Here is a 25,759-nt window from a genome sequence, read left to right as displayed (position 1 = left end):
AATAGATATATATATCCTTTGATTGCAATTCTAAGGCTATATTGAGTATTTGAAAGAACATATTTGAAAAGTGGATTGCGTATTCTTTGGGAACCCACTGCCTCTGTGAACTGGACCCCGGGACCAACCCTAGACAATGATTGCTGACACAGAGTTTATGACTGAACTTTACAAAAGCCAACATTTCTAATATGTCTAATTCTCAGAATATATAGTTTCTCATTCTGGAATAAATATTTTCTCCATTTGGTATGTGAACAACTTGAATATAAAGTAAACTTAATTAAAACCTGAGAACCAGAGAAATTAAGAGCAATTAGAGAATTAAGTCCATTTAAAGGAGGAAATAATGTATGGATGATATGTTGTAACTGGGTGGAGAAGGGGGTCTCACATTTCTATAGAGACCAAATGCTCCCTAACAAAGCAAATTTGTGGTTTTGTTTTACTTACAGTAGATAATTTTCTCTGTCCATGTAAACATGGAAAATGTGTCAGAGCAAAATAAGTGATTTAAATGTATGTGTAGCTGTTATTAAAAAGAAATGTGTAATTTTTCTCTTCCCATATTGGTGATTGGTGAAAGGAGTTTTGTTTGTAGTCCTTTAACTTGGAATTGGGAACTAGTGATGACAGCACTTTATATAGGAGAAAGATTCACTTCAGGTTTCAATTAAAGCAATTTTTCTGTTTTATTTCTCAAATCTGTAGGTATTAAAACAAGATGAGGCCTTAGAATTTACACAACGAGATCTTGACCAGACAAATGAAGAGCTTGACAGACTCAATACAAGCCACATGGAGGAAAGAACCCAACTTATTCATGACCTTCAAAGACTCGAGCGAGAAATTGATAATCTCAAAGAAATCCTACTTGAAAAAGACAACGAAATCTCTGCTTTCTCTAGTAACATAACTGAATATTCCGAACAAATTTTAATTTTGAAACAGCAAGTTCAATTCAAAGAAGAAGAAGTGAGAGAAATGGAAAATGCCTTAGCCAAGTCTGAGAAAGAAAGTGACATACTGAGAGAAGCTCAGTCATCTGATATAAAAGATGCAAGTAGTATGATCTCTGCCCTTTCTCAAAAACTTAATATGATGGAATTAGAGCTAAACAAAACAGTAGACCAAAAAAATGCTAGCACCAAAGAAGCCGAAGAGCTGATTAGGCAAATCAGTGAGAATAATGTGACAATTAAAGAGCTTCGGACTGAAATTCAGGCCCACACAGTCACACACAATAACCGTGTTACAGAATATGAATCGCAGATTACTCTGCTGAAAGGACAGGTTAATACATTGACGGAAAAACTTAAAGAGGCTGAATCAAAACACAGGCAAGAGATTGAGAACTTGCGATTCCAGTTGGATGAAAATAACTCTGCTAAAGAGAGGCTTAACAACTTACTGGAGGAGAGGGAAAACAAAGAACAGACCTTTGAAAGAGAATTAAAATCCATGAAGGATCAATATAATAAGTTAGTTGCTGAAGCAGCCAAAAAAGATGAAGATTTGGATAAAATATCCAAACAATTAGAGAAACATATACAAGAGAAAGAAATAATAGAAATATCATTACAGAAAAAAACAGAAATTGTGACCTCACTTGAAGAAAAGCTCCAGGTGGCTCGGCAGCAGAATGAAGAAACAAAACTAAAATTAATGGGAAAACTGAAAGCCAAAGTGAAAGAAAACAAAGAACTTCAAAAACAACTTGATGAAAATAATGAAATAGCTAGTAAAGTAACAGCTGAGAAGGAAGAGCTTGCTCTAACTAAGAAACACCTGCAAAGTCTCCTTGAAGAGAAAGAAGTTTGCCTTGCAGGGAAAATAAAAGTAGGAGAGGATCTGAGTGAAAGTGTACTGAATTTGGGCAACCAGAAGCAACAGTTGGTGACTGAAAATGAACATTTGTTAAAACAGTTAAATGTGAAAGAGAGTGAAATTTTAACCCTAAGCCAAACTGTTTCGGAGCTAGGAAACAAGATATTTGTTAATGAGAAACAGCTTTTAGACTGTCAGTCAGTAATTTCTAAGCTCACTCATGACAAAAATGAATTGATGAGCAAAGTTAAAGAAATTTCTATCAATTCAGAGCAGAAAGAAACTTTAGTTACACAGGAATTGATGGAGAAAACAAAGGAATCTCATTTTTTAAGTCAACAGCTCTCTGAAAATACAGAGACAATGCAGCAACTGCATGAACAAATATATGCTTTGGAAGTTAAGTTGAAGGACGCTAATGAAAAATCATTAGAAAAAGAAGATAAACTCAATAATAGAGTTGCTGAATATAATACATTGCTTGAACAACTTAGCCAAAATAAAGTTGAATTAGAAGCCCTACAGCAAAGGTTTGAAAAACTAACTTCCAGTCTTGAAGAACAAAATAAGACTTTGGATGAAAAAAGTACACAAGTGGATGTTTTACATAAACAACAAGAAGAGAATAAAAAACACAATGCCAAGTTGGAGAATGAAGGAAATGCTCTGAGAGCTGAGAATGCGAAGCTGATGCAGTCGGTGGAAGAAAAGGATTCTTGTTTAAAAAGTCAAGGAGTAACACTTGAGAATCTAAATCAGCAGGTTGATCAGAAAACTAAGGAAAGCATATTATTAAGTAGTCAATTAGAAATGATTAGTAAAGAGACAAGTATATTGAAATTTGAAACAGAAGGTGCTTTAGTTGCATTAAATAAAAAGTCAAATGAATATGACAGTCTTCTATCACAGGTTACACAGTACCAGTCTGAAAATGCATCACTGAAGCAAGAAGCCAATAAATTGAACATAGAGATGAAACAGCTGAAAGCAGATATTGAAATGATTAACTCTTCAAAGACTAAAAAAGAAAATGAAATTGATGCCTTGAATTCACATTTGTCTCAGGAAAGAAATAGTATTTTAGCTCTGAAGGAACAAATTGACATGTTAATTGCTGAAAAACAAAACTTACAAAGTAGTTTTGCAGAAAATGCTAATTTTCTTGCTCAGAAGGAAGCACTGATTCAGCAAATTAAAGAAAATAAATTGGAAGGAGAAGGAAAGCATATGCAAGTAATTTCAGATTTACAGAATCAGTTACAGGATTTTCTGTCTGAGGCTAGTCGGCTTAAACAAACAATAGAAGATAAAGAAAATGAACTAAAAAATCAAGCTGTAGAATTAAAATTGTTCAAAGATAAGAGTGAGGAGTCTGTTTTGCTTAAGGTTCAATTATGTGAGAATATGGAAGTAATTTCTGATCTTCATGGTCAGATTAAAGCTTTGAGAGAAAAAATAGATGCGCTAAATCAATTAACTAGTATGAAAGATGAGGCTTTAAAACAGAAGGTAGATGATTATGTTAATCTGAAGGCTCAGTTTTCTGACCTGCAAGAGAATTGTGTTATGCAGCAGGAGCAATTAGCATCTTTGAGGTCTGAATCAGATCAGCTAAAAACCACTGTCCTAGAAAAAGAGTTGGCATGGAAAAATAATCTGATACACAATGAGGAATTGCAAGTAATACTCCAAAATAAAGAGACCACATGTGAAGCTTTGAGGCAAAAAGTTCTAAATCTTGAAGAGGTGACATTAACGCTAGAAAAAGAGCTAAATGACCATAAAGTAGAATTAAGCAGGATACAGGCCTCGATAAGAGAAAAGGAGACATTGGTTCTGGAAAAAACAAACCTTCTTAAGAATCTAAATGAAAAAGCAAGTAATGTTGAATTATTTCAGTCCCAGTTAGAAGAGAAGACACTTTTAGTTTCTCAGCTTCAGGGCCAAATGCACAGTATGACCCTTGAATTACAGAAATTTGAAGAACTGAGGCAGGAAAAAGAAAATATGCTTGTGGGCTTGCAAGAAAACCTTAAAGCAGAGCATGAGAAATTAAACAAATTAACCACAACTGTTACGGAAAAAGAAGACTATGTCTCTAAGCTTCTTACTTATTTGAAGGAGAAAGATTCCGTTATACATCTAATGGAAAGCAATATTCATACGCTTACCAGTGACATTGGACTAGTTGAGGTGGTAGATAATAATGTAGCACTGAAAAATATTGCTAATGTAGTAAAGGAAGGAAGCAAAACTATTGCTGCCAAAGAACTGACCATTAGTATATTAACAGCTGAGTTGGAGTCTATGAAGACAGAACATCAGAAAGCCAGGGAACACATACAAGTGTTGCAACAGAAAGAAATAATGTTAAAGGCTCTTCAAGAGAAATGCACTGACCAGTCTCAAGAAGTTCAGAACTTGAAGTCAGAGCAAAATAATTTACTTTCTAAGACTTCACAAGATATTCATGAAAAAACAGTTTTGTTAGATAATCTTCAGGTACAGTTTAATTCCATCATTCAAGAGAAAGTGTGTATGGAAGAAGAGAGAAACAAAGCCATTATGGAAAAAGAAGAACTTGCAGATACATATCGGAGTCAATTAAATAAAAAATCAGCAGAGCTTGAAGACCTTCATAAAGAACTAGAACATGCCTTAAAAGATTCAGTGCAACAAGTAGAAACAATCACAATGCAAATGAAGAGTGAAAAAGACCAGCTTCAAATCCAGGTTAGTGTTCAAGCTGAAGAAATAGCTGGATTTAAAGGAAAAATTGAACTGCTAGAGCAAAGTCTCATTGAGTCAGAAAGGAAGCTAGGTAGTATTTCCCAGCAAAATGCCATATTTACTGAACAGCTAAGCAGATTGGAAAGTGAAATGACATTGAAAAATAGTAAAATCCAGGTTTTGCAACAAGATCTGGATCTTCTAGATAGTCAGCTAACTGAAAATGTATCAGTATTATTTGGTAATAAACATTTTAGTGAGAAAGATGCAGAGGTTTTACAGGCTGAAAAACAATTAACAGATTGTAAACCTAGATTAAAGAAACTCTCATTCATTATGTCTATAATTGTAAGTAAGGAGACGGAAGTAGCTGAATTAAGACAGATACTTTCTAAACAGGAGAAATACATTGATGATATAACAAAAGATAAGAAACAAAGTGTGATGTCATTAGAGAAAGAAAGAGAGTTGTTGCAAAGTGACATTGAAAAGGTTGAAAAAAAATACCAATCAGAAGTAGCATGTTTATTAGAAGAAATAGCATCTGTTAAACAGAAACTTGAGCAGCAGCAGCTTAATTTGGAAAAAAAAGAAGAAATGTTAGAAGACAGAAGGAAACGTATAGGCTTGCTACAGGAGCAATTGCAGAAGTTAGAAAGTAAGTTGAAAAATAGACATGAGAAGCTTGATGCTGAGGGTAAAAAGATATTAGGCCTTCTTGAAGAAATGAGGAAAAAAGAATGCCTGATAGAGAGCCTGACTTCACAGACCAATCAACAGAAGGATTTGGTTACTGTCCTGAGCCATCAACTCAAGGAAAAAGATATTTCTGTTACACAGGTTATGGAGTCCATGTCTAATCAAATGATAAAATTTTCAGATGAGAAAAATATGTTGATTAGCCAACTTCAGTGCTTGGAATCTGTGCAAAGCAGCTCTCTAGCGGACATAGCTGAAATGTCCCAGAAACTGATGGAATGTAAGAAACAGTTGGAGCATCATCAATTCATGTTAGCTGATAAAGATACAATGATCAATGACTTAGTGAATGAAAAGGATCAGATGCAGTTCCAGGTTGAGAAATTAAGCAAAGAAAAGGACAACATGAAAAAGAAACTTCAAGCAGCACTGCTTGTAAGAAAGGACTTAATGAAAAAAGTTGAAAGTGGACAGAATGAAATAGAAAAAAAGGGTACAGAAACAGAGGAGTTAATGAAGACAGTTGATGAGTTAACATGTCAATTAAAATCTGTTGAAACCTGCAATAGAGAACTTACATCTCATCTCGAGCTACTGAAGCAGCAGTTACTCGAAAAAGACAGTGATGTGAATGCTCTGAAGGATACTCTTTTGGAAAAAGAATCCCTTTTGGAACAACTTGAAAACAACATTAAAGAGTTAAGGGATAGTATTGCCAATAAAGAATTTGAATTGCATGAGTATTTAACATGTGTTCAGAAAAAAGATTCCCTGCTTGACCATGTACGAGCTATGTTAAGTGAAAAGGACAGGGCATTTGGAGAAGTACGTTCCCAGCTCCTTTTGCAACTTGAAAATTTTAAAGCAAGTGTTGTTAAACAGCAGGATAAGTCTCACCGTCAGTCAGTGGAACAACAGTTTTCTGCTGGGGACAGCTTTAGTCATTATAATCTCTACAATAAAAGTAATCAATTAAACGTATTACAGAAAGAGAATGAAGCTTTTCAAAAGCAACTTGAGGCAACACATTTGGAAAGGAAAGCAATAATTAAGAAAGCTCAGAAAGAAAAAGATAAGCTTTTAGCAAAACTTGCAGAACAAACCAGTGATCTTGATACCCTGAAGAAGGAGCACAGTGAACTAAAGGATGGGTACAAAGTTAAGTGTAAAGAATTAGACCATAACCAACTGGTGATATCTTCTTTGCAGAAGGAGTTACAGACTTATGAAGTGGATTTGCTTGAAAAAGAAACAGTTGTGAACAAGTATAGGTTGGAAGTAGAGGAACAAAAAGGCAGAATTGAAGCCATTCAACAGGAATTTGGAAAGGACAAAACCTGTGAAGAGAGAGTAGTTGAAATTAAATCTGAAATAATAATGAAAAATACAGAACTGGACAAATTAAATGGTGAATATTTAAAGCTCCTAGAGGAAACAAAATTACAGCAGGAAGACTTGCTCAAACTGTCCATTGACCTTGCTGAGAAAACAGAAGAGACCATTAAGCTGAAAAATTCCTTTAATGAACTTGAACAGAATTATAAAAAAGATAAAGATGTTATGTTGACTGAAATATTTCAACTACAGAAAAAAGTTGAAATATCTGAAGTGGAAATTGCAGACCTGAAAGAAGAACTGCAATTAGCAAACAAGCAGATTTCAGAAAAAAATGATGACATTGCAGCACTAGTTTCTCCTCTTCAAGATCAACATAAGAAGTTTGAGGAAAAAGATATTCTATGGTTGCAAAAGAGCTTGAGAGACTCTCAGGAAGAAGTAAAACATTTTAAAACAATTTGTGAAGATCTCAAAAGAGGAAAAGAAGAAACTGCTAGTACTTTGTTGAAATTAAATGCAGAGATGCTTAATTTAAAAACACATCTAAATAACTGCAAAGAAAATGCAGAACTATTAACAACGCTAAATCCTACAGAGACGGAAAAGGGTATTACAGAAACCTTGACATTGTGTCGGGAAACTAAGGAAAATTATAATGATAACCTTGAGCAATCTTATTTAATTTCTGAAAGCAAACTGCTCCAAGAGACTCTGCTTGAAAAAGACAGTCATATTAAATCATTAGAACATGAATTTTCCAGAGGAGAAGAGAATGCAGAAGATCTGGAACATCAGATACAGCAGCAAACAAAAATGGTTTATAAATCGGTAGAGAAGAAAATGGAAGCAAATAGCATTCAGCAGCAAGGTATGAAGAATGCAGAGGTGAAATCTAAAGAACCCCTCCAAAGAAAGCTTCAAGCTGCTCTAATGTCACATAAAGAAGTTCTGAAAGAAAACAAGTTGTTAAAAGAGAGAATTGATTGCCTGCTTTTGGCAAATAGTGAACTAGCAAACAAAGCTTCTACCCTTGAGTGCACTCTGTCTGAATTATTTAAAGAAAAAGAAAGCATTACAGTTTCTTTATACCAAGAAAAGGGGCATCTTTCTTCAGAAAATGAGAGACTTATAACTGACAATGAAAACTTATCTGCAGCATGCGAGAGTCTCAAATCTACCATGGAGACCATAGTGCAGGAGAAAGAAGCCTTTTCTTTCCAGTTGAATTCTTTGAAAGATTCCCAGACAGTTGAATTGTCAGAATGGAAAGCTAAACACAGTGAATTAAATAAAGAGTATGAATCACTTTTGCAAGCCTATGAAAACATCAGTAATGAAATAGGTAAAATGAGTCAAATTATTGAACTAACCAGAAGAGAGAAGCAAGATATAATGCATCAGTTCCATGAAATTGAGTTAGAAAAGCAGGAGTTTGAAAAGCAAATTCAAAAAATTAATAGTGAAAATGAAAATTTAAAGAGTAGTCTAAAACAATTAGCAGGCTCTAAACAAGAAGAAATTAATGAGTTAAATACTGAAGTAGAAAGACTAACCAATGAATTAAAGTCAACTACTGAAGGACAGAGCTTGGTTAGTCAGTTATCTCAAGAGAATAGTGAGTTAGCCGAAGAAAATAACAAATTAAAAGAAACTAGTGAAGTCCTACAAAGGTCTTCACAGCAGTATCAGAATGAAAATGAGATACTTCAAAATGATATCCATGTAATTAAATATGCTTTAGGAGAACTTCAGGTCCAGATGGATTCATATCAAACTGATATGCAGGCTAGATACAGTGAAATTGTTAGTGAAAAAGAAACATTAACATATCAAATTAATTTGTTAAACAATGAGATTGCAGGAAAAATGAAAAACTTAACTGCAATAGAGCAGGAAAAAAACAAAAGTTTGGAAAAACTCAAAGAAAGTAAGAAGTCATTGGATCATCAAAATGGCTTGATATCTAAGTTAGAACTTGAAGTGAGCAGTCTTAAACAAAATATTATTAGCCTCAATGAAAAGGTTAGAATTTTAGAGGATGACAAATGCCTCTTGCAAGAAGAACTTGAAAATGTTCAAGAAACCTCTTGTAAAATTAAGTATGAAAGAGAACTCTTACAGACAGACCTGCTTAATAATAAAAAGATGACTGATCATTTAACAGGTCAATTGAAGGCAGCACATATGCAAACCAGTTTACTGGCGCAGCAGATTGAAGACTTAAAGACAGAAAAATGTTCTATTGTTAGAGAAAAGGAAGAGCAGCATTTGCAGCTTGTCAGAGAATTTGAAGTGAAAGTGAAATCTTGCAGAGGCAATCATGGGGCAAAGAGCAATTCCAAAGAGTTGCAAGATCTTCTGAAGGAAAAGCAACAAGAAATCAGTCAATTGCAAAAAGATTCTATAAAATTCCAAGAACTAATTCTAGACTTGGAAATATCTTTGAAGGTATCGCTCTCTAAAAGCAAAGAAATTGAAAAGGATTTGAGTAGTACAACAGATAAACTTGCTAAGGCAAATAGAGAAGTACGTATACTTGATGAGAAACTTTACTCCCATAACATACTGACGGAGGAGATGAAACATGAAATCTCTGCTCTTACAGCAGAGAATTTAAAATTAAAAAGAGACATTCAGAAGAAAGAAGATGATCTGAAAATACAAAAGAGAAACCATGAAAAAGATTTGGAGAATAGTCTTCAAGATCTAAAAATAACTAATCAGAAAGAATTAATGAGCCATCAGGATAGACATGATACTCTACAAAGAGAAAAAGATAGAATAGTTGAAGAACTTCATCAAACAAAAAATCAAATGGTCGTTAAAGACTTGCAAAACAAAACTCTTCAAGGGGATTTAAATACAAGCTTGGCCAGGTTAGCTGCTTTTACTCAGTGTATGTCATCTCTTCAAAATGACAGGGACAGAGTTGTTGATGAAATGAAAAAGTGGGAAATTCAGTTTAAAAATGCTATTGAAAATAAAGAAAAACAGGTAGAAGAAAGTCAACAGAAAATAATATACTTACAAGAAGAGATCAAGAGCAAAGTCAGTCAGCTTCAGGAACTAGAAATTAAGTGTTCAATGTTAGAAGGAGCTAATAAAGAAATTAGTTTGCAGAAAAACCATAAAGATGCAGAGTATTCAAACGAACTAACTAGTGTAAGAGAAACCAATGTAATGCTTTTAAGCAGATTAGAAGAGCTAGAAATGGATCTTCGGTCTAAAGAGGACATGCTGCAGACTCTGTACTTTGAAAATGATTCTCTTAAAGTTCATGTTTCTAGTAAAGCTGATGTAAGAAAACAGATTGAAATACTAGAGAACACTGTTGCACAAAAAGAAGAGGAATTCCAACAGGAGGTATCAGAAAAGGAAAAGCTTTGTGCAGACTTAGAAAATCTAGTTAGTATTTCACAGCAAATGAAAGTAATGTTGAACAACAAAGATACAGAGATCTCAATGCTGCTTTCATCTAAAGATGGAGAAATTTCTGGATATCTAGAACAAATACAGAGTCAGCACAGGAAGCAGATAGGAGAGTATGAAAAGAAGATGGGTACTCTGCGAACTGAAAAGGAGCAGTTAAGAGAAGCTTGTCGAAATATGGAAAATGAATTAAAACTGCTCCAGGCAAAAGCTGACAAAGCAGTACAAGACAAAAAAGAAACTGTAAGTGAAAGTGATGCTTTCAGAAAATCGATGTCCTCTCTTCAAGCTGACAGAGATCATATTTCTGATTTTAAAGATCCAGAACATTACCACCAAATAGTTTTAAGTGAAAAAGACAACATAATAGTTGACAGTGCTGGTGAAAACAGTGCATTAAAACAAGAATTAAGAAATCTTTTGAACCAGATAGATGACCTTCACGCAGAAACGGCCATGCTAAGAGCACAGCTCATAAGATACAGAGAAGACTTAAACCAGGTTTTGTCTCTGAAAGATCATCAACTGAAAGAACTTCTGAAACAGAAGTTAGATCACATTAAGAATCTTGAACAAGAAAAATGTGATTTCCAAAAACAAAAGAAAGAAATTCAAAAGATTAATGCATCACAAAAGAAAGCCATGGAATGTTTAGAGCGGGAGAATGAAAACTTAAAATCAAAGATCAATGATTTGGAAGTGCTAATTGCAGCTCTAAATAAAATAAAGTTAATTTCTGAATCTAAAGCAGCATTTCAAGGAGGTATAACTTACCATAATCAGAAAAAAGAATTGATTTTCAAAATGCAGGACTCTGAAGCCCTTGAAAGCAAGTTTCCACAAGACAAAAAAATACTTGAAAAGATCAAAGAATCAGATGGAATGCTTCATAAGGAGATGATGACTTTAGAACAGCTAGAAAACGAAAGGGACAGAGCTGAGGACCAGACTGAGAAAGGGTTATTAGATCTTCAGCTTCAAAATAAAACATTAATATTTCAAATTGAGTCTTTTGGCAAAGCAATGGCTGCTTTACAAGATGATAGAGACAGACTAATAGAGGACTTCAAGATTCTACAGAGCAGATATGCATCAGAACTTAGGTCTGAAAAAATTCGAGGGGATGATCTTGAAACTGAGCTGAAAATGTTTAAATCAAGACTCTTAAATCTGCTGACCAAAACATCTGTTTTGAAGAAGACATTTATTGCTCCTGGTAATGAAGTCCCTGTATATGAGCTTATTGGTCAGACTGAAAGCTTGTGCAAGGCACTTGCTGATAGAGATCTTGAGATAACCAGGCTGTCATCTGAATGTGGGAACCAGGCTCAGCAGATTGATGCATTTTCAAAAGCTATGGCAAGTCTTCAAGATGACAGAGAGAGGTTACTGCAGCATTTAAGCAAACTAAAGATAGCTCATGATACAAAACAAGGGATATCTTCTGTTACTGTAGTAGCTGATAGTGAATTCAGCTCTCTTAAGAGTAATTTGGAACATCTTCAAAATGATGAAAAGAAACAGGTAAGTAAATCACGGTGTGTTTCAGGTACTCTTGCAACATTAAAGAAAATCTGTTTTGTTGTGGATTCAGGGAATTTCATGTTGTTATCAGGTAAAATGAAAAGGAATGGTTAGACTTTTTTTTTTTTTAAGCTAAATATTGCTTCAGCTCTTATTATTCCAAATTTCTGCTGTTGTACTGTTCAACATTCTTATGCTAAACAAGGTTTTGTATTTTCTTTATAAACATGTTGATGCTAACAGATGTTCTTCCTCTTGAAGGCTAGTTGTCTGTTGCTCTCTACTAAATTTATTTTTGTTTTAGGGAAAAGATGCTTCCAACCTCATGTCCACTGATATATTAGAATTGAAGTCCAAAGTAAACACTCTGGAAAAGGCACTTCAACAGGCAAAAACTTCCCAAGACCAAACGGTACAAGAGATCTCTTTGTACCAGAGTGAAATGGCAGAATTAAGGTAATTGAAATAAAATTCTGAGTTCTGACCTGTTCTTTAACCTAGCGAAGTGGTGCAAAATATCACACTGTCCTGAATCAGTCTGTTTTTTTATTTTTAATGTATTGCTTATATATATCCTTATTCTGGCTGTTCAGATCCTCCTATATTAAAGAAAGGATTTGATAAAGTAAAACCCTGTACTGATAATTGATCATTTGTTCTAAAATTCAGGATAATGATAAAACGGCTCTGATTCATTTTAGACAAGGGACCAGTATGTTCAGAAATCCCCTTCCCCCTTTTAAGATACTTCTCCTTTTATTCTGGGGGTAGCAGTGGCAATAAAACAAAAAAGAAAAGCAACACTTGGGCCTCTGAATATCCAGCCAGCCCTGCCTCCTCTGACATATACTTCCTCTAATACTCTCAGTGATTGCCCAGTGCCACAGGATTTTCAAAAATTCAAAACATTCATGATGTGTTTTCTTCCCTAATGTCCATTGACTATTATCTTACATCCGGATTTACAAATAAATCTATTATCTGTTTTCTTCCACAATTCAACATTTGTCATAACTAAAGGACCTCTGTAGCACAATGTATGCTATAGCAGCGTTTCATTTGTCAAAAGACCCAAGTGCTCCCGACTCTAGTACGCCATTGGCTCCTCATTGGTCCCCTCACCTTCCTTCCTAAATTCCTTATTTTTATAAATTTTCAACATCATAACTTTTCTTTTAAAAAAATTAACTTAGCTTTTAGTAGCCGCTTGATTAGCAGTTCAATGTAACCAATGTAACCCATTACTCAATGTGACCGACATGCGGCATGTTTTGCAGAAGCTGCGTCAGGGTCTGTGAACTGTAATCAAAAAAGATACACATTGTACTCAATAAAATACACTCCCAAACAACATGTATTACATCACAGTAATCTACCAAAAAGCTACTTACTCTTCTTAAGCACACCATCGCAAATTTTAACTCTTAAAATGGCTGCCACTATCTTAAACTTTAAATAGTACTGCCTCCAATTCCAACCAATCACAACCTCCTCTATTAAGCTTATCCAAACACTCCCCTTGCCTCTGTCAGAGTAGCAAACTCCATTCCAATTGGTTATTAAGTCCCCGAGGGGCTACAGTATCTAGATTAAATATCCAGCATTGTTCCTTAAAATTAAGAATCCTGGCTATATCTCCACCCTCCCGTCCCACCTCAACCACATCAATAATTCTCCATCTTAAATTTGATATCTCATGAGCTTTTTCTAACCAGTGTTGTACCAGCAGAGCTGAAATTGTGGAAGTATGTATACTTGATGTATGCTCAGATAATCTTTGTTTTATTGGGTGCGAGGAACGGTCCATATAAATTAGATCACAAGGGCAAAAAATGGCATAAACTACATTCCCAGTGTCACATGTGATATTCACTCGGACCGATATGGTTTTTTTGTCTATTAGGAACCCTCCAATTTATACCCGTGACAGCTAAAGCACACCATTGACAACAGGTACATATCGCTTGACCTGTCAGCTGTAAAAGATTATCATATTCCATTCGCTTATAGGACAGGATTTCTCCAATGGTTTTGCCCCTCCGGTATGCCACTATAGGATGATCTTGAAAACAAAGGTGAACAGATAGTATCTCCCCATATTTATGTATAAGTGAGGTGACAACTGTGGCTACTTTATTGTAAGGGAGTATCGCCACCAGTCTATCATCTGACTCTTTAGAGTTGTATTGTAAGAGTAACTCCCTGTTAGCAAATTTAGCTCTTCGATACGCTCTCTTAATGGTAGAATGGGGATATCTCCTATCCTGCAACCGCTCCTTCAATTGTGTAGCATGGAGTTCAAATTGATCTTCTGTAGAGCAATTGTGCCTTATGCGCAAAACTTGACTGACTGGTAGTCCTTTCTTCAAAGTATAAGGATGGAAACTGCTAAAATGTAGTAGAGTGTTTCTTACTACTGGTTTGCGATACACCGTGGTTTGAATTAAAGTATCTTCCCAATAAATTAGATGCAGCTATAGAGCCTCCCCTCCGCCTGTTAGAACTGAAATAAAATTTATATTAAGTCCATGTGCTAGATATACTTCCTCTGTGCATCAGGACAGGACTGACTGGATTTTCAGAGTACAGCACGCAGAGATTCAAAGGCCCTGCACCTTCTTTTTGGTTTCATTGCCAGTGCCATTGTCATTAGAGGTCCCAGGGAGATTTGGCTGTGGTGCAGCAGCAATAATGGCAAGGTTTTGGAAATTGAAGGCTGCCTTGCAAGAGCTTTTTGGGGCACTTTCTGCTTTGGTGCCCCTCTTCCCCTCTCCCCAAAGTTTTGTGCACTAGCTAATCGCCCAGTTCACCTAATGGCAGTGTGAGCCTAAGCGCTCCCTGGATATGGGGGAGGAGGCTTTCCTCTTATCAGAAGTCACTGGGGCACTCCAGTCATGGATTTGATGGCCACAAGTCAGAATGCAAAGATATTTATTTTTGTCAGTCACTAGAAATATCAGGGATAGGAGGACTTGGATGCCTTTCTTCAGAAGTGGCCCTAGTACAGGGATGCTCTACATGTTCCCTCCCTGGGCACTTCTGGGTCGAGTGTTGTTCTTGTAAAAGAGAACTTATCATCTGGACCTAGTAGTACTGGTAGCTTCAGACCTGTCCAGAAGACCATGGTATACAGACCTTACTCATCTCAACATAGAAGAGAGTTTGAGACTTCCTCAGAGGAAGGGACTGCTAGTTTGGTAACCACTTTCAGCAGATCAGCTGTCTTGCTTTTGTCTTATGGCTTGGCCATGAAAGATCGCAGGCATGCAAGAGAGCCACCTCTTTGGTGTATACCAGTTTATGGGGAGTCTGTGAAGCTTTGGTGTACAGAACAGACATATTCTCCATTTCTTGCATCAGTTTCGTAAGTGTCCCAAGGACCTAAGCCCTGATGATGACCCCATTAGCCAAGTCTTTATCCACCCAGGGCCTCAACCCATTCATCTATGCAGACGACGTTACAATATACATCCCCTTCAAACATGATCTGACAGAAATCACCAACGAAATCGACCTCTGCTTGGACACCATGAACTCATGGGCAAATGCATTCCAATTAAAACTCAATACAGAAAAAACACACTCTCATCCCAATATAATACGAACATACCTACAAACTTAGTCACCCCAGACCACACCCTCCCTATTTCAGATAGTCTGAAAATCCTCGGTGTCATAATTGACCGGAACCTTACACTTGAGAGCCAAGTTAACTCCATAATCAAGAAAATGTTCCACTCAATGTGGAAACTCAAATGCGTGAAACCATTCTTTCCGAGGGCAACATTCCATAACCTAATACAATCATTGGTACTAAGACATGCAGATTACTGCAGTGGAATTTATGCGGGATGCAAAGAGCAACTCGTAAAGATACTACAGACCGCTCAAAACACAGCAGCCAGGCTTATATTTGGAAAATTGCGATTCGAGAGTGCCAAACCCCTACTACTACTACTATTTAGCATTTCTATAGCGCTACAAGGCGTACGCAGCGCTGCACAAACATAGAAGAAAGACAGTCCCTGCTCAAAGAGCTTACAATCTAATAGACAAAAAATAAAAATAAAGTAATCAAATCAATTAATGTGAACGGGAAGGAAGAGAGGAGGGTAGGTGGAGGCGAGTGGTTACAAGTGGTTACGAGTCAAAAGCAATGTTAAAGAGGTGGGCTTTCAGTCTAGATTTAAAGGTGGCCAAGGATGGGGCAAGATGTAGGGGCTCAGGAAGTTTATTCCAGGCGTAGGGTGCAGCGAGACAGAAGGTGCGAAGTCTGGAGTTGGCAGTAGTGGAGAAAGGGAACAGATAAGAAGGATTTATCCATGGAGCGGAGTGCACGGGAAGGGGTGTAGGGAAGGACGAGTGTGGAGAGATACTGGGGAGCAGCAGAGTGAGTACATTTATAGGTTAGTAGAAGAAGTTTGAACAGGATGCGAAAACGGATAGGGAGCCAGTGAAGGGACTTGAGGAGAGGGGTAGTATGAGTAAAGTGACCCTGGCGGAAGACGAGACGGGCAGCAGAGTTTTGAACCGAGAAAAACTGCACTGGCTCCCAATTAAAGAACGTATAACTTTCAAAATCTGCACCCTGGTCCACAAAATTATCTATGGCGAAGCCCCTGGATATATGACCGACCTTATAGACCTGCCAACCAGAAACACAATCGGACCATCACGAACATACTTAAATCTTCACTACCCTAGCTGCAAGGGACTCAAGTACAAATCAGTTTACGGATCCAGCTTCTCCTATATAAGCATGCAACTGTGGTGTGCACTACCGAAAGCCATAAAAACAACATACAACCACCTTAGCTTCCGTAAATCACTAAAGACCATCCTGTTCGAAAAGGTATACCCTACTGACCCAATTTAAGTGCCTGAACCCAGCAACACAATGAAACCAAAGCCCGTAATGAACACTGTATAACTCTTCTTCTCTACGATTCTCCTAATGTGTCTGTAACACATGAACCTCTTTGATAATAACATCACTTTGTAATTGTTTCATCATCGAAGGCGACTAACGCCTCACGGTACTATGTAAGCCACATTGAGCCTGCAAATAGGTGGGAAAATGTGGGGTACAAATGTAACAAATAAATAAAAACTGCCGGAACCAGTTGGTTTAATTGTGAGACCCCATTTCAAGAACTGAGCTACATCAGGTGAGCTGCCAAAGGTGCCCTTTCCAAGTGACCCTTAAACTAGGCCAGCATCACTACCTGGATTTTCAAGGAAGCAACTGACAAAACAATAAGGACCCTATTTACTAAAGTACACTAAATGGTTAATGCAGGAATTAACGTTTACTAATACTGCAGTAGCTTGAGAGTGCATGCTAATTTCCACCTTAAACACCTGTTGTGGAACTGAGTAGAGAATAGTGATGAATGTGCCTTAGTGAATGTATAGTACATGTTAACTATTAATTTGTCATAAAATTCAGAGCAGTTACCACAACCTCAATAGGTGGGGTTAATATGGTGCAATTAAGTGTATTACTGTTTTAATTGTATGGGAAGATGCTAGGAATGTCCTTTAACAACACAGAAATGTTACAGTTAACCTTGTGTTAAGTTTTGCGGTTAAAGTCGGGTAACGGCAAAGCCTTACTACACTTCAGTAAATAGGTCCCTAAATCAATTATTAATAGGGTAACAGTACTCTTTATAACTTCAATCTTCCTAAACAATACCCAGTTTAGAAGAGTTTGGGTGGAAGGGTGTGCTTTTCTTTCAGGAGCTGGGTAGGCAGAAAGAAAGACCCATGTCAAACTGTACAACACTTTTTAAAGTTCTCCTATTCCTCAGTCAATTGCTATCTCTGTTGGGGGGAGAGGAGGAAGGAGCATACTGATGCGGTCAGCCTGCTTTCTACATGTTGCAAAGACTGCTGGTTTTGACAGCCACCCCCACCCCACTCTGTTCCTCCCTCTCGCTGCTGAAGATTTAGGACCACATATACAGCCTTACTGACCTGCCATACCGAAGAGGATGGGGCCAAGTAGCCCACCAAAGATCACTGCCTTCCCTCCCGGTTACTTTGTGTGCACAGGTGCCCTGGCTACTCATTGCATCCATGCAGGCCACGTAAAACTACACATTTTTTTCCCCTGTGAATTATAAAAGCCTCCATCTCTGGCTACCTTCATGAGCCCTGAAAACATATAGAAAAGGACTTTAATGTACATTTTCATCTTGGCAATAATGATATTGTGTCTTTGCAGTTGCTGGGTGATGTATTTATTACCAGAATTCTTTACAGCACATTCTTCTTGCTACAACTACTGTTTTTTTTTGGTTCCCATTGGTTACAGCTTCCTCATTAATTATTTTCCTTTTATTGCATTTGTTTGAAAACATTGAAATATTTATTTTCCATTGAAATCCTTATGTACGTTTCTTATCCCTGTTTTTTCTATTTTTAAATGTGGTTGCACACATCTTTTGAAAGTAAGTAAGTTGCTGTTTCTAGACTGCATTTATGGGGAACAATACAAGGCACTTCCTGAGAAGTGGAGCACAGTTCAGTACAAGGTTCTCAGGCTGGTATAGAAATCAAGAAGTCACACTTGGGATTTTTTTTCTAAATGCTTTCATGTGGTGATTTATGGAAGATGTACAGAAAGACCAAACTAAAATCACAGGTGTAAAAAAGCCAAATTCCTTTATTAAGACCCTACACGGTCCGTGTTTCGGCCAAAGAGGCCTTCTTCAGGGGTCTATGGATTGGCATATATAGATATTCTTCCAAAGGTTCACTCAAATTAAGACAAATCTTCCTTGCTTCTCTCCAGTTCAGTTCAGGGAGAGCAGCAAGGAAGATTTGTCTTAATTTGAGTGAACCTTTGGAAGAATATCTATATATGCCAATCCATAGACCCCTGAAGAAGGCCTCTTTGGCCGAAACACGGACCGTGTAGGGTCTTAATAAAGGAATTTGGCTTTTTTACACCTGTGATTTTAGTTTGGTCTTTCTGTACATCTTCCGTTCTTGTTGTTTTTTGGTGTTTTTTACCGGAGATTTGGACTCTCTTTGTCGATGTGGTGATTTATAACAGTAGAGTATTCAAAGTTACTAATCTTTACACTTAGGATGGAGAAGAACTTACTTGTGATGGAGTCTCAAGCACTGCGTGACCAGTTCAATATGACTGTGTCAGAAAAGGACCAACAGATAGCAGATCTGCAGAAATTACAGCAGGGAATGGTAACCCAGGAGACCTCATTCATTAGTAGTATTAATGATGACAAGGTAAATAAAATTATGAAAAAACCTGCATATTTGTAAGTCTGTTGGTTCAGTCATGTCCACAGTAATAAAATATTCTGTTGAAATTTATAGTGCATAAATAATTTCTTAGAGAATCATTTTCCTAGTTCACAAAATTTCTATAGATTTCAAGTTCAAAAATAATGTGACATTACTGCAAGCTATAATATAAGGTGAAATCATTTCAGGTAAGGCGCTTAGCAGAAGAAAACAGTTTGCTTGCTTCTCAGTTAAAGACTTTGTCCCAGATGCTAAGAGAAACCCAAATGCGTTACAGTGAAATGCAAAATCACTGCTACAGACTCGAGAGGGAGTACCAGGCTGGGAGAGTTTCTTTCCAGGAGACCGTTCAGGTAAGCAAACAAAACTAATAAGTAAGAACTAAAAATATGTAACCTTAAGTGAACTATAATCTACTGTAAATAAACCCTAATTTAGAATTTCAGAAACCGTAGCAAAATAGATATCTCTTAACCTGTTCTTCTAAACTAACTAACTTAAAATGAGAACAATTATATAAATCAAATATTTTGTTTTTAAATAGACTGTGTGAAATAACCTGACTATTCTTAAAAGAGAGACTTATAATACTGGGATGAAAACTGATTTTAAACCTGGAGTTAATGATTCATTTTTAGGATGAGTTAAGAGCAGAAGTTCCTCCAGGAGCTCCACAAGAAAAAACCACTGCTGTTGTGGAAATGCATGACATGGAGCTGGGTGACCAATGGAAGAGGTCGGTGTATATTACTATTTGAATTTCTTTACGTTAGGACTTCATAGGAGGAGTAGAAATTAGGCAGATAGTGAATCCATCTGTTTAAAGCTAATCTGATGAGCTAAGAACTTTATTTTAGGTATGTTTTGGGAAATGGTAACTTGAAATCTCATCCATTGTCTTTGGCATTATAGAGGCAAAGCAGCATAGCCAGCATCTGAATTATAAGAACATCCTGTTAAGCATATGTGACTTTATTAAGTAAAACAATAATAACTGCCAAGATGTATATTTATTATCATAACTAAAATATACCTCTTATGAGCAACCTAATCAATTTAACTTGAAACCAGAGGTAGCTGGTAATCTTTTGTTTGAATATTCTTATTACTTGTTTTTACCGTAGGCTTTTAGACACTGAGCAGAAGTATGACTTAGCTCAACAAGAGATAAACCAATTGATAGATAGACTATCGGAGGAACGAATTAGGAGAGAGACTGCAGAAGAGAATCTAAAGCTGGCTGAAGAACAAAATAAAAGGTAGCCATGTTCTTCTCTTTAAGATCTGTAACAATCTGCTTTCTTTTGTCGTCTTCCCCCATTCCCAAATGTTTCTCAGATACAGTGGAATGATTTTTCCGATGCACTTACTGGATGTCTGTGGTAGCATGTCTGTCTTTTATACAGATTCTCTGTATGTCATAATTTCTTTAAAAAGCAGAAAATGGAAATGTGAAGAACTGACAGTCCAACCATTCTCTAATCTTTTGCTCCTTTTTCCTTGATTTCATGCAAATAGTTACCGAGCTGTTCCTCAAGATCATGAATATGCTGTACAGGTAGAGTCAGATGAGGAAAGGGAGGCTTTGATCATAAATCCCAGTGAACATATTGTCAAGCGCAAGGTGAGCATATATTCTCAGCTCTGTCTTTTTCCTTTTCAGTCCTCTGTCATTTTTCATGCTTTCTTTCCTTCTTTTTATTGTATTTTATTAAATTAAATATTGGGGTTAATTTTATAACTGGGTGCGTCTATGAGAAGTTTAGAAAGGAGCTTCATAAAAGCAACAGCTGCCTATGTGCCTTTCTAAAATAGGTTCTCAGGCAGCCAGTGCAGAAAGGCCCATGCACAAATGTAGACCTGCTCCAAAAAAGGTGTAAACGTGTGTACCCATGTATTTTATAAAATATGCACATAAATCTTAACTTTTACCCAGGGCCTATTCAAGGGGTTATGTTGCCTTCATCTTTTCATGAATCTTGCAGTATGAACCATGTAGATAGGGGTGAATTTTCACCCAGAACAGTCACTGGCTTAAGTTAAATGCCAGCATTTAACATAACCAATATGATAATATTATTCATCACCAGTATTGGTATAGAGAGCGATGCTGAATATATGGATCATGCAGTGACTATGAGGGCACTTGTCTGCTATTTGGCAGGCCCAAACTAACAGTACAACTTACCAGATAAGAGCTGAATATTGCCATTATCCAGAGTGTACCACTCGGGGTCATCAGCGCCATTTTTGGAGTAAGGCACTGATCTGGGCAGCAGTGGAGGAGATTTCTGCCATCTAGCCACACTGAACCATTAATTCTGACTAAGGGCTGGATGCACTAAAACAATCGTTAAAGCCCTTCCCTTACCGATTCCTTAGCGAATCGGTAAGCAACGGGAATACATCAAGGAAATCCCATGCAAATGAACTGGTCGCTGCTAGCTCATTTGCATGGGATTTCCTTCCAAGCCAGTCGGCCAGCTGAGCATGTGCAGAGCAGCCAAGCGTTATGCTGGCTGCTCTGCACATGCCAAGGACGTCCTTTATGGACGTCCTTCACTCAAAAAAAACAACAAAAAAAAAGTACGTCCCTGACTAGCAGGAAACTTGTCAGCAGCCTGAAGGCTATTTGCAGAATCTCTCACCCCTAATCTAACCTTCCGATCCCCATTCTGGTCTTGGCCCTCGGGTGACCACCCCGTAATCCTTCAGCAGTCAAAGGTGAGGGGCGGGGCTCACCTGCAGCGGGCTGGGGTAGCCAAGAGAAGCAAGAGGCGACTAGTAACAGGAGCCAGAGAGCCATGAGGGCGTGCAGATGCAGACAAGATCCTGCTTCAGTACTGAGGACACAGACACTGCTCACTTTTCTCTTCTGCCACACCTAAGAAATAGTTTCTGCTTCTGATGTGGAGGTTTCATGGAGTTCTTTAAAATACTCGCTTTTCCTGATTGGAAAGACTAGCAAGAACTGTCTACAACCACAGCAATGCTTCTGACTTTTTTTTCTTCTGCCATCACATATTTGTTACTGCTTTAGCGAAGTCCAAGACACCTTAAATCCCAAGGTCTACTTTATCGTGGCTTCAGGATGCTTTTATTACTCTGATCAGTGTTAACAGGATGTTTTTCTTACCTGCCTGAACTGAACACAACCACAGTTCTCTCAACAGTCCCCTCCAAGGTTGTTTACAGCTTGGCCCCCCCGCCACAGGATCGGGACATGCGAGGACGTCCAAATCAAAACATTTTTGACGTCCCTCCCTCCAGGTCTCTCTCAGCCAATCGCAGCGCGTTTAGCTGTTACCAGTATCAGCTAAACGCGCTGTGATTGGCTGAGAGAGACCTGGAGGGAGGGACGTCCAAAAAGTTTTGATTTGGACGTCCTCATACCCGATCCTGTGGGTGGGTGGGGGGGTGCAAGCTGAAAACAACCTTGGAGGGGCTGTGGAGAGAACTGTGGTTGTGATCAGTTCAGGCAGGTAAGAAAAACATCCTGTTAACACTGATCAGAGTAATAAAAGCATCCTGAAGCCACGATCCCAAGCTCCCTTGGTTCTAATTGGCTTGTTATGCAGTTAAATTGCACGTGCAAATTAGGCACATGTGCAGCTTTGAATGCCATATATTGAATTTGGGGGCAGCTGTCTGCCCTGTGTGGTAAATGCAGGGCACACCCCTGCATATACCGAACAGCCTTTGCACTTAAGGCTAAGGCCAACATTACCATGAGCAAAATTTACCACACTTTAGTAATAGAGCTAATTAGAAGAAGGTACTTAAATAACTGGATAGGAAGGAAACCACTCTGCTGAATTCATGCGCACGACTAAGTTTGGTTGTCCTGTCATCTACAAAAATCCAAAAGGTCTTAAGTTTGGTTTTCACCACCAAATTTAGTAGGAACTCATCATCCCACAATCCAAACTAAAATTCTGAGGAGCTATAGAGTTGAAGGATCATTTCTAAACATTTGGGGCTCTATCCACTGTCTGAGAGTCAGTCTATGAACAGAAAAATTTGAAGGCTCCCCCAAGTACAAACTGGGAAGTATCCATGCTCTTCAGGGTAATTTTATAAGAAGTCTAGATTGAGAAAGCATGCTGGCACCTGTTTGTAGTCTCTTATAAAAGCAAGTGGAGGTGTATTGTTAAAGCACTGAGAGGCAGATGCACTAAAGCTTAATGAGCCTTTAATGACCCTCCAACGAGGAAAATTTGATCCGTTGCATGCATCAAAGGGCTTTTACCGAGGAAGCCAGCAGCTAACGAAAACGGAATGGAGATGAGCAATTAGTGTGAAAACCCCATTGAAACGAGATGCACTAACCTTTTCCGATTGCCTTTACGCAGGAAAAAGGCAGGAAATCTAACGAGAGGTCTGGACCTCTCGTTAGGACAGCTCTGTGCCAGGAAAAATAGTAAAGTGAAAAAACAAACAAACTGTGAGCCAATCCCAGCGCATTAGCAGAGCTAATAGCACTGTGATTGGTCAAAAGGAAACTGAAAGGCACAGTCCATAAACAGAAGCCTCTACAAGCCCCAAGGAGTTCAAAATATTTTTTTTCTAGGCATGCATCCCCGTCCTCAGACTGCAAACAAAACACAAGCACATGGCTCCCAAATCAAAACAAAAATTTAAAAAAAGGGTTGGGAGGGGGCAAAGGCGCTCGTCAGGAGCGTCCTGTATGGCCGTCCTTGCCCCCCCCCCCCCCCACCCATGGTTGCCGTTCCCCCCTGCCCCACTTCCCCCTGCATTCTAAATTAAAAAGCAAGAAGAAAAGCAAACGTACCTTTAGCAGCCCCGGCCCCCCTCCCTTCCTCACTACTCTGTCTCCCCTCAGCTCCGCCTCCTGACATCCTCCGCCCTGTGCCCCGCCCCCTCTTGGGGTCGTCGCCGCCATTCCCCTCCTCCATCGGGCCCCCCTCCCTCTTACCGGGACCGTGCAGCACCTCCTCTGTCCGAAGGCGCTGCACGGGCAAGAAGAAAGCTGATGCCTGCCTTCGCCCAGCTTCTGTGGCGCGTCTCTCTCCTCCTGCGCCCGCCCCTCTCTGACGTCAGTAACCTACGTAGGTTATCGTCGTCAGACAGGGGCGGGTCCAGGAGGAGAGAGACGCGCCACAGAAGCTGGGCGAAGGCAGGCATCAGCTTTCTTCTTGCCCGTGCAGCGCCTTCGGACAGAGGAGAGAGGCGCTGCACGGTCCCGGTAAGAGGGAGGGGGGCCCGATGGAGGAGGGGAATGGCGGCGACGACCCCAAGAGGGGGCGGGGCACAGGGCGGAGGATGTCGGGAGGCGGAGCTGAGGGGAGACAGAGTAGTGAGGGGGGCCGGGGCTGCTAAAGGTACGTTTGCTTTTCTTCTTGCTTTTTAATTTAGAATGCAGGGGGAAGTGGGGCAGGGGGGAATGGCGACCATGGGTGGGGTGGGGGGGGCAAGGACGGCCATACAGGACGCTCCTGACGAGCGCCTTTGCCCCCTCCCAACCCTTTTTTTAAATTTTTGTTTTGATTTGGGAGCCATGTGCTTGTGTTTTGACTGTTTGTGGCATGCGCAGAGCAGCTAACATAACGCTTGGCTGCTCTGCGCATGATTTGGGGGCCGATTAACGATGTGTATTGTGATAACGATGTGTATTGTGATTCTTTGATACATTGTACGTTTCAATACCGATCTCAGCATGTGTGATTTTTGTTTTTGGTGCATTCTTCGTTATTTTAAAATCGTTAGGGACTTTAACGATTTAGATTTTTTTACGTTTGATTGCTGCATCTGCCTCTGAGACTGACAAAGTTCCATGGTAACCTATGGAACTTTGTAAGTCTAAGTGCTTTGAAAATGAGCCCCATAGACTCCTGTGTGTCTTTAATAAATACGGACCCAAATACAGATGAAGCTGCAGACATTCACACCAGCTTGAAAGTAGGTGTAAATGAACATGCATATTTTACCAAGTGCGTATGTAAATTGTTGTGACTTCACCTACAAGTATCATATGGTTGCTCTTGTTCTTTTTGGCTTAGATGAAAGGAGGAGCCCTCTCCTTCAGAAGATGGCTACGCGGTCGAAGCCTTTACTTTTCCAAGCTGCTGACTTCCAGAGCTAAATCCCGCTATTTATTTCTTATATACCTGTTGACACTACATATCATTGTGATTATGTGCCTGTCCGGCATTCTATAGATGCACTGTATTCACTGGATGAACTTGTTTAGTTTTCTGAGATAATGGTATGTGCCACACAAACCTTCATAAGCTGCTGTTGAGCTCTGCACTGGATACAGTTGTACATATTCTGCAAGTGTGTGATAATACATGCTTATGTATATCACAGGTGTCTCAGAGCCGACTTGATCTAAAACAAGAGGAATATTATATTTGCTACAAAGAAAATATTCCTAGTATACACTGTAAAGAAAATTGCTGCTTTTAAAATGGATAATATTGTAGTCTATGATGATAGACTACTTCTGTTACTTCTGAATGGGATGTAAATGGAGATTTTTCTATATAAAATTTTATTTTAAAAGTTTAAACTATATAAAATTTAAAAGAATATTCCCCAGTTACTGTTTCACTTTTTGATTGTAGCAAGAAGCTATAAAGAGTGCAATAAAGGTTTAAAAATAAAAAAGATTTGAGTAGTTGTGGATTATTTTTTGTTTAGTTGCTTTTGACAGCATCAACAGAAAACCTGTTTGTATGTTTATTTACTTATTCATTCTTATATCCCACAGTTATCCCAAAACAAGTTTCGGTTCAATGTGTCTTACAGTTAGGAGAAATTACAGTAATGTTTTGCAATTACAAAGCAGTATAGAATATCAGTAGCATATATAATTAACCATGATATTTCTTGAAAAGGTAGGTTTTTAATTCTTTTCTGAACTGAAGATAGTTTGTAATGCTTCTTGTGTCCTTGGGAATTGAATTCCACCATT

At 38.3% G+C, this 25,759-nt stretch overlaps 1 protein-coding gene across 3 annotated transcripts in view; it reads left to right on the top strand.

Annotated features, from left to right (window-relative positions):
• The window catches only part of LOC115468775 (golgin subfamily B member 1-like), a 133,054-nt gene extending 107,623 nt beyond the window's left edge, over positions 1–25,431 (top strand). For all 3 annotated transcript variants that reach the window (XM_030200754.1, XM_030200751.1, XM_030200753.1), the window contains exons 21-28: positions 712–11,547; positions 11,852–12,003; positions 18,645–18,804; positions 19,011–19,175; positions 19,461–19,558; positions 19,947–20,081; positions 20,341–20,446; positions 24,843–25,431. In XM_030200754.1, the coding sequence (XP_030056614.1) occupies positions 712–11,547; positions 11,852–12,003; positions 18,645–18,804; positions 19,011–19,175; positions 19,461–19,558; positions 19,947–20,081; positions 20,341–20,446; positions 24,843–25,001 (11,811 nt within the window). In that variant the 3' untranslated portion in view covers positions 25,002–25,431. The remainder of the gene's footprint in view (positions 1–711; positions 11,548–11,851; positions 12,004–18,644; positions 18,805–19,010; positions 19,176–19,460; positions 19,559–19,946; positions 20,082–20,340; positions 20,447–24,842) is intronic.
• Positions 25,432–25,759: the final 328 nt, after the last annotated feature.

The sequence above is a fragment of the Microcaecilia unicolor genome, chromosome 4 (assembly GCF_901765095.1).
Source record: "Microcaecilia unicolor chromosome 4, aMicUni1.1, whole genome shotgun sequence".
In the NCBI taxonomy this organism is placed as follows: Eukaryota; Metazoa; Chordata; class Amphibia; order Gymnophiona; family Siphonopidae; genus Microcaecilia; species Microcaecilia unicolor.
This window is presented reverse-complemented; position numbering and strand designations above follow the sequence as displayed.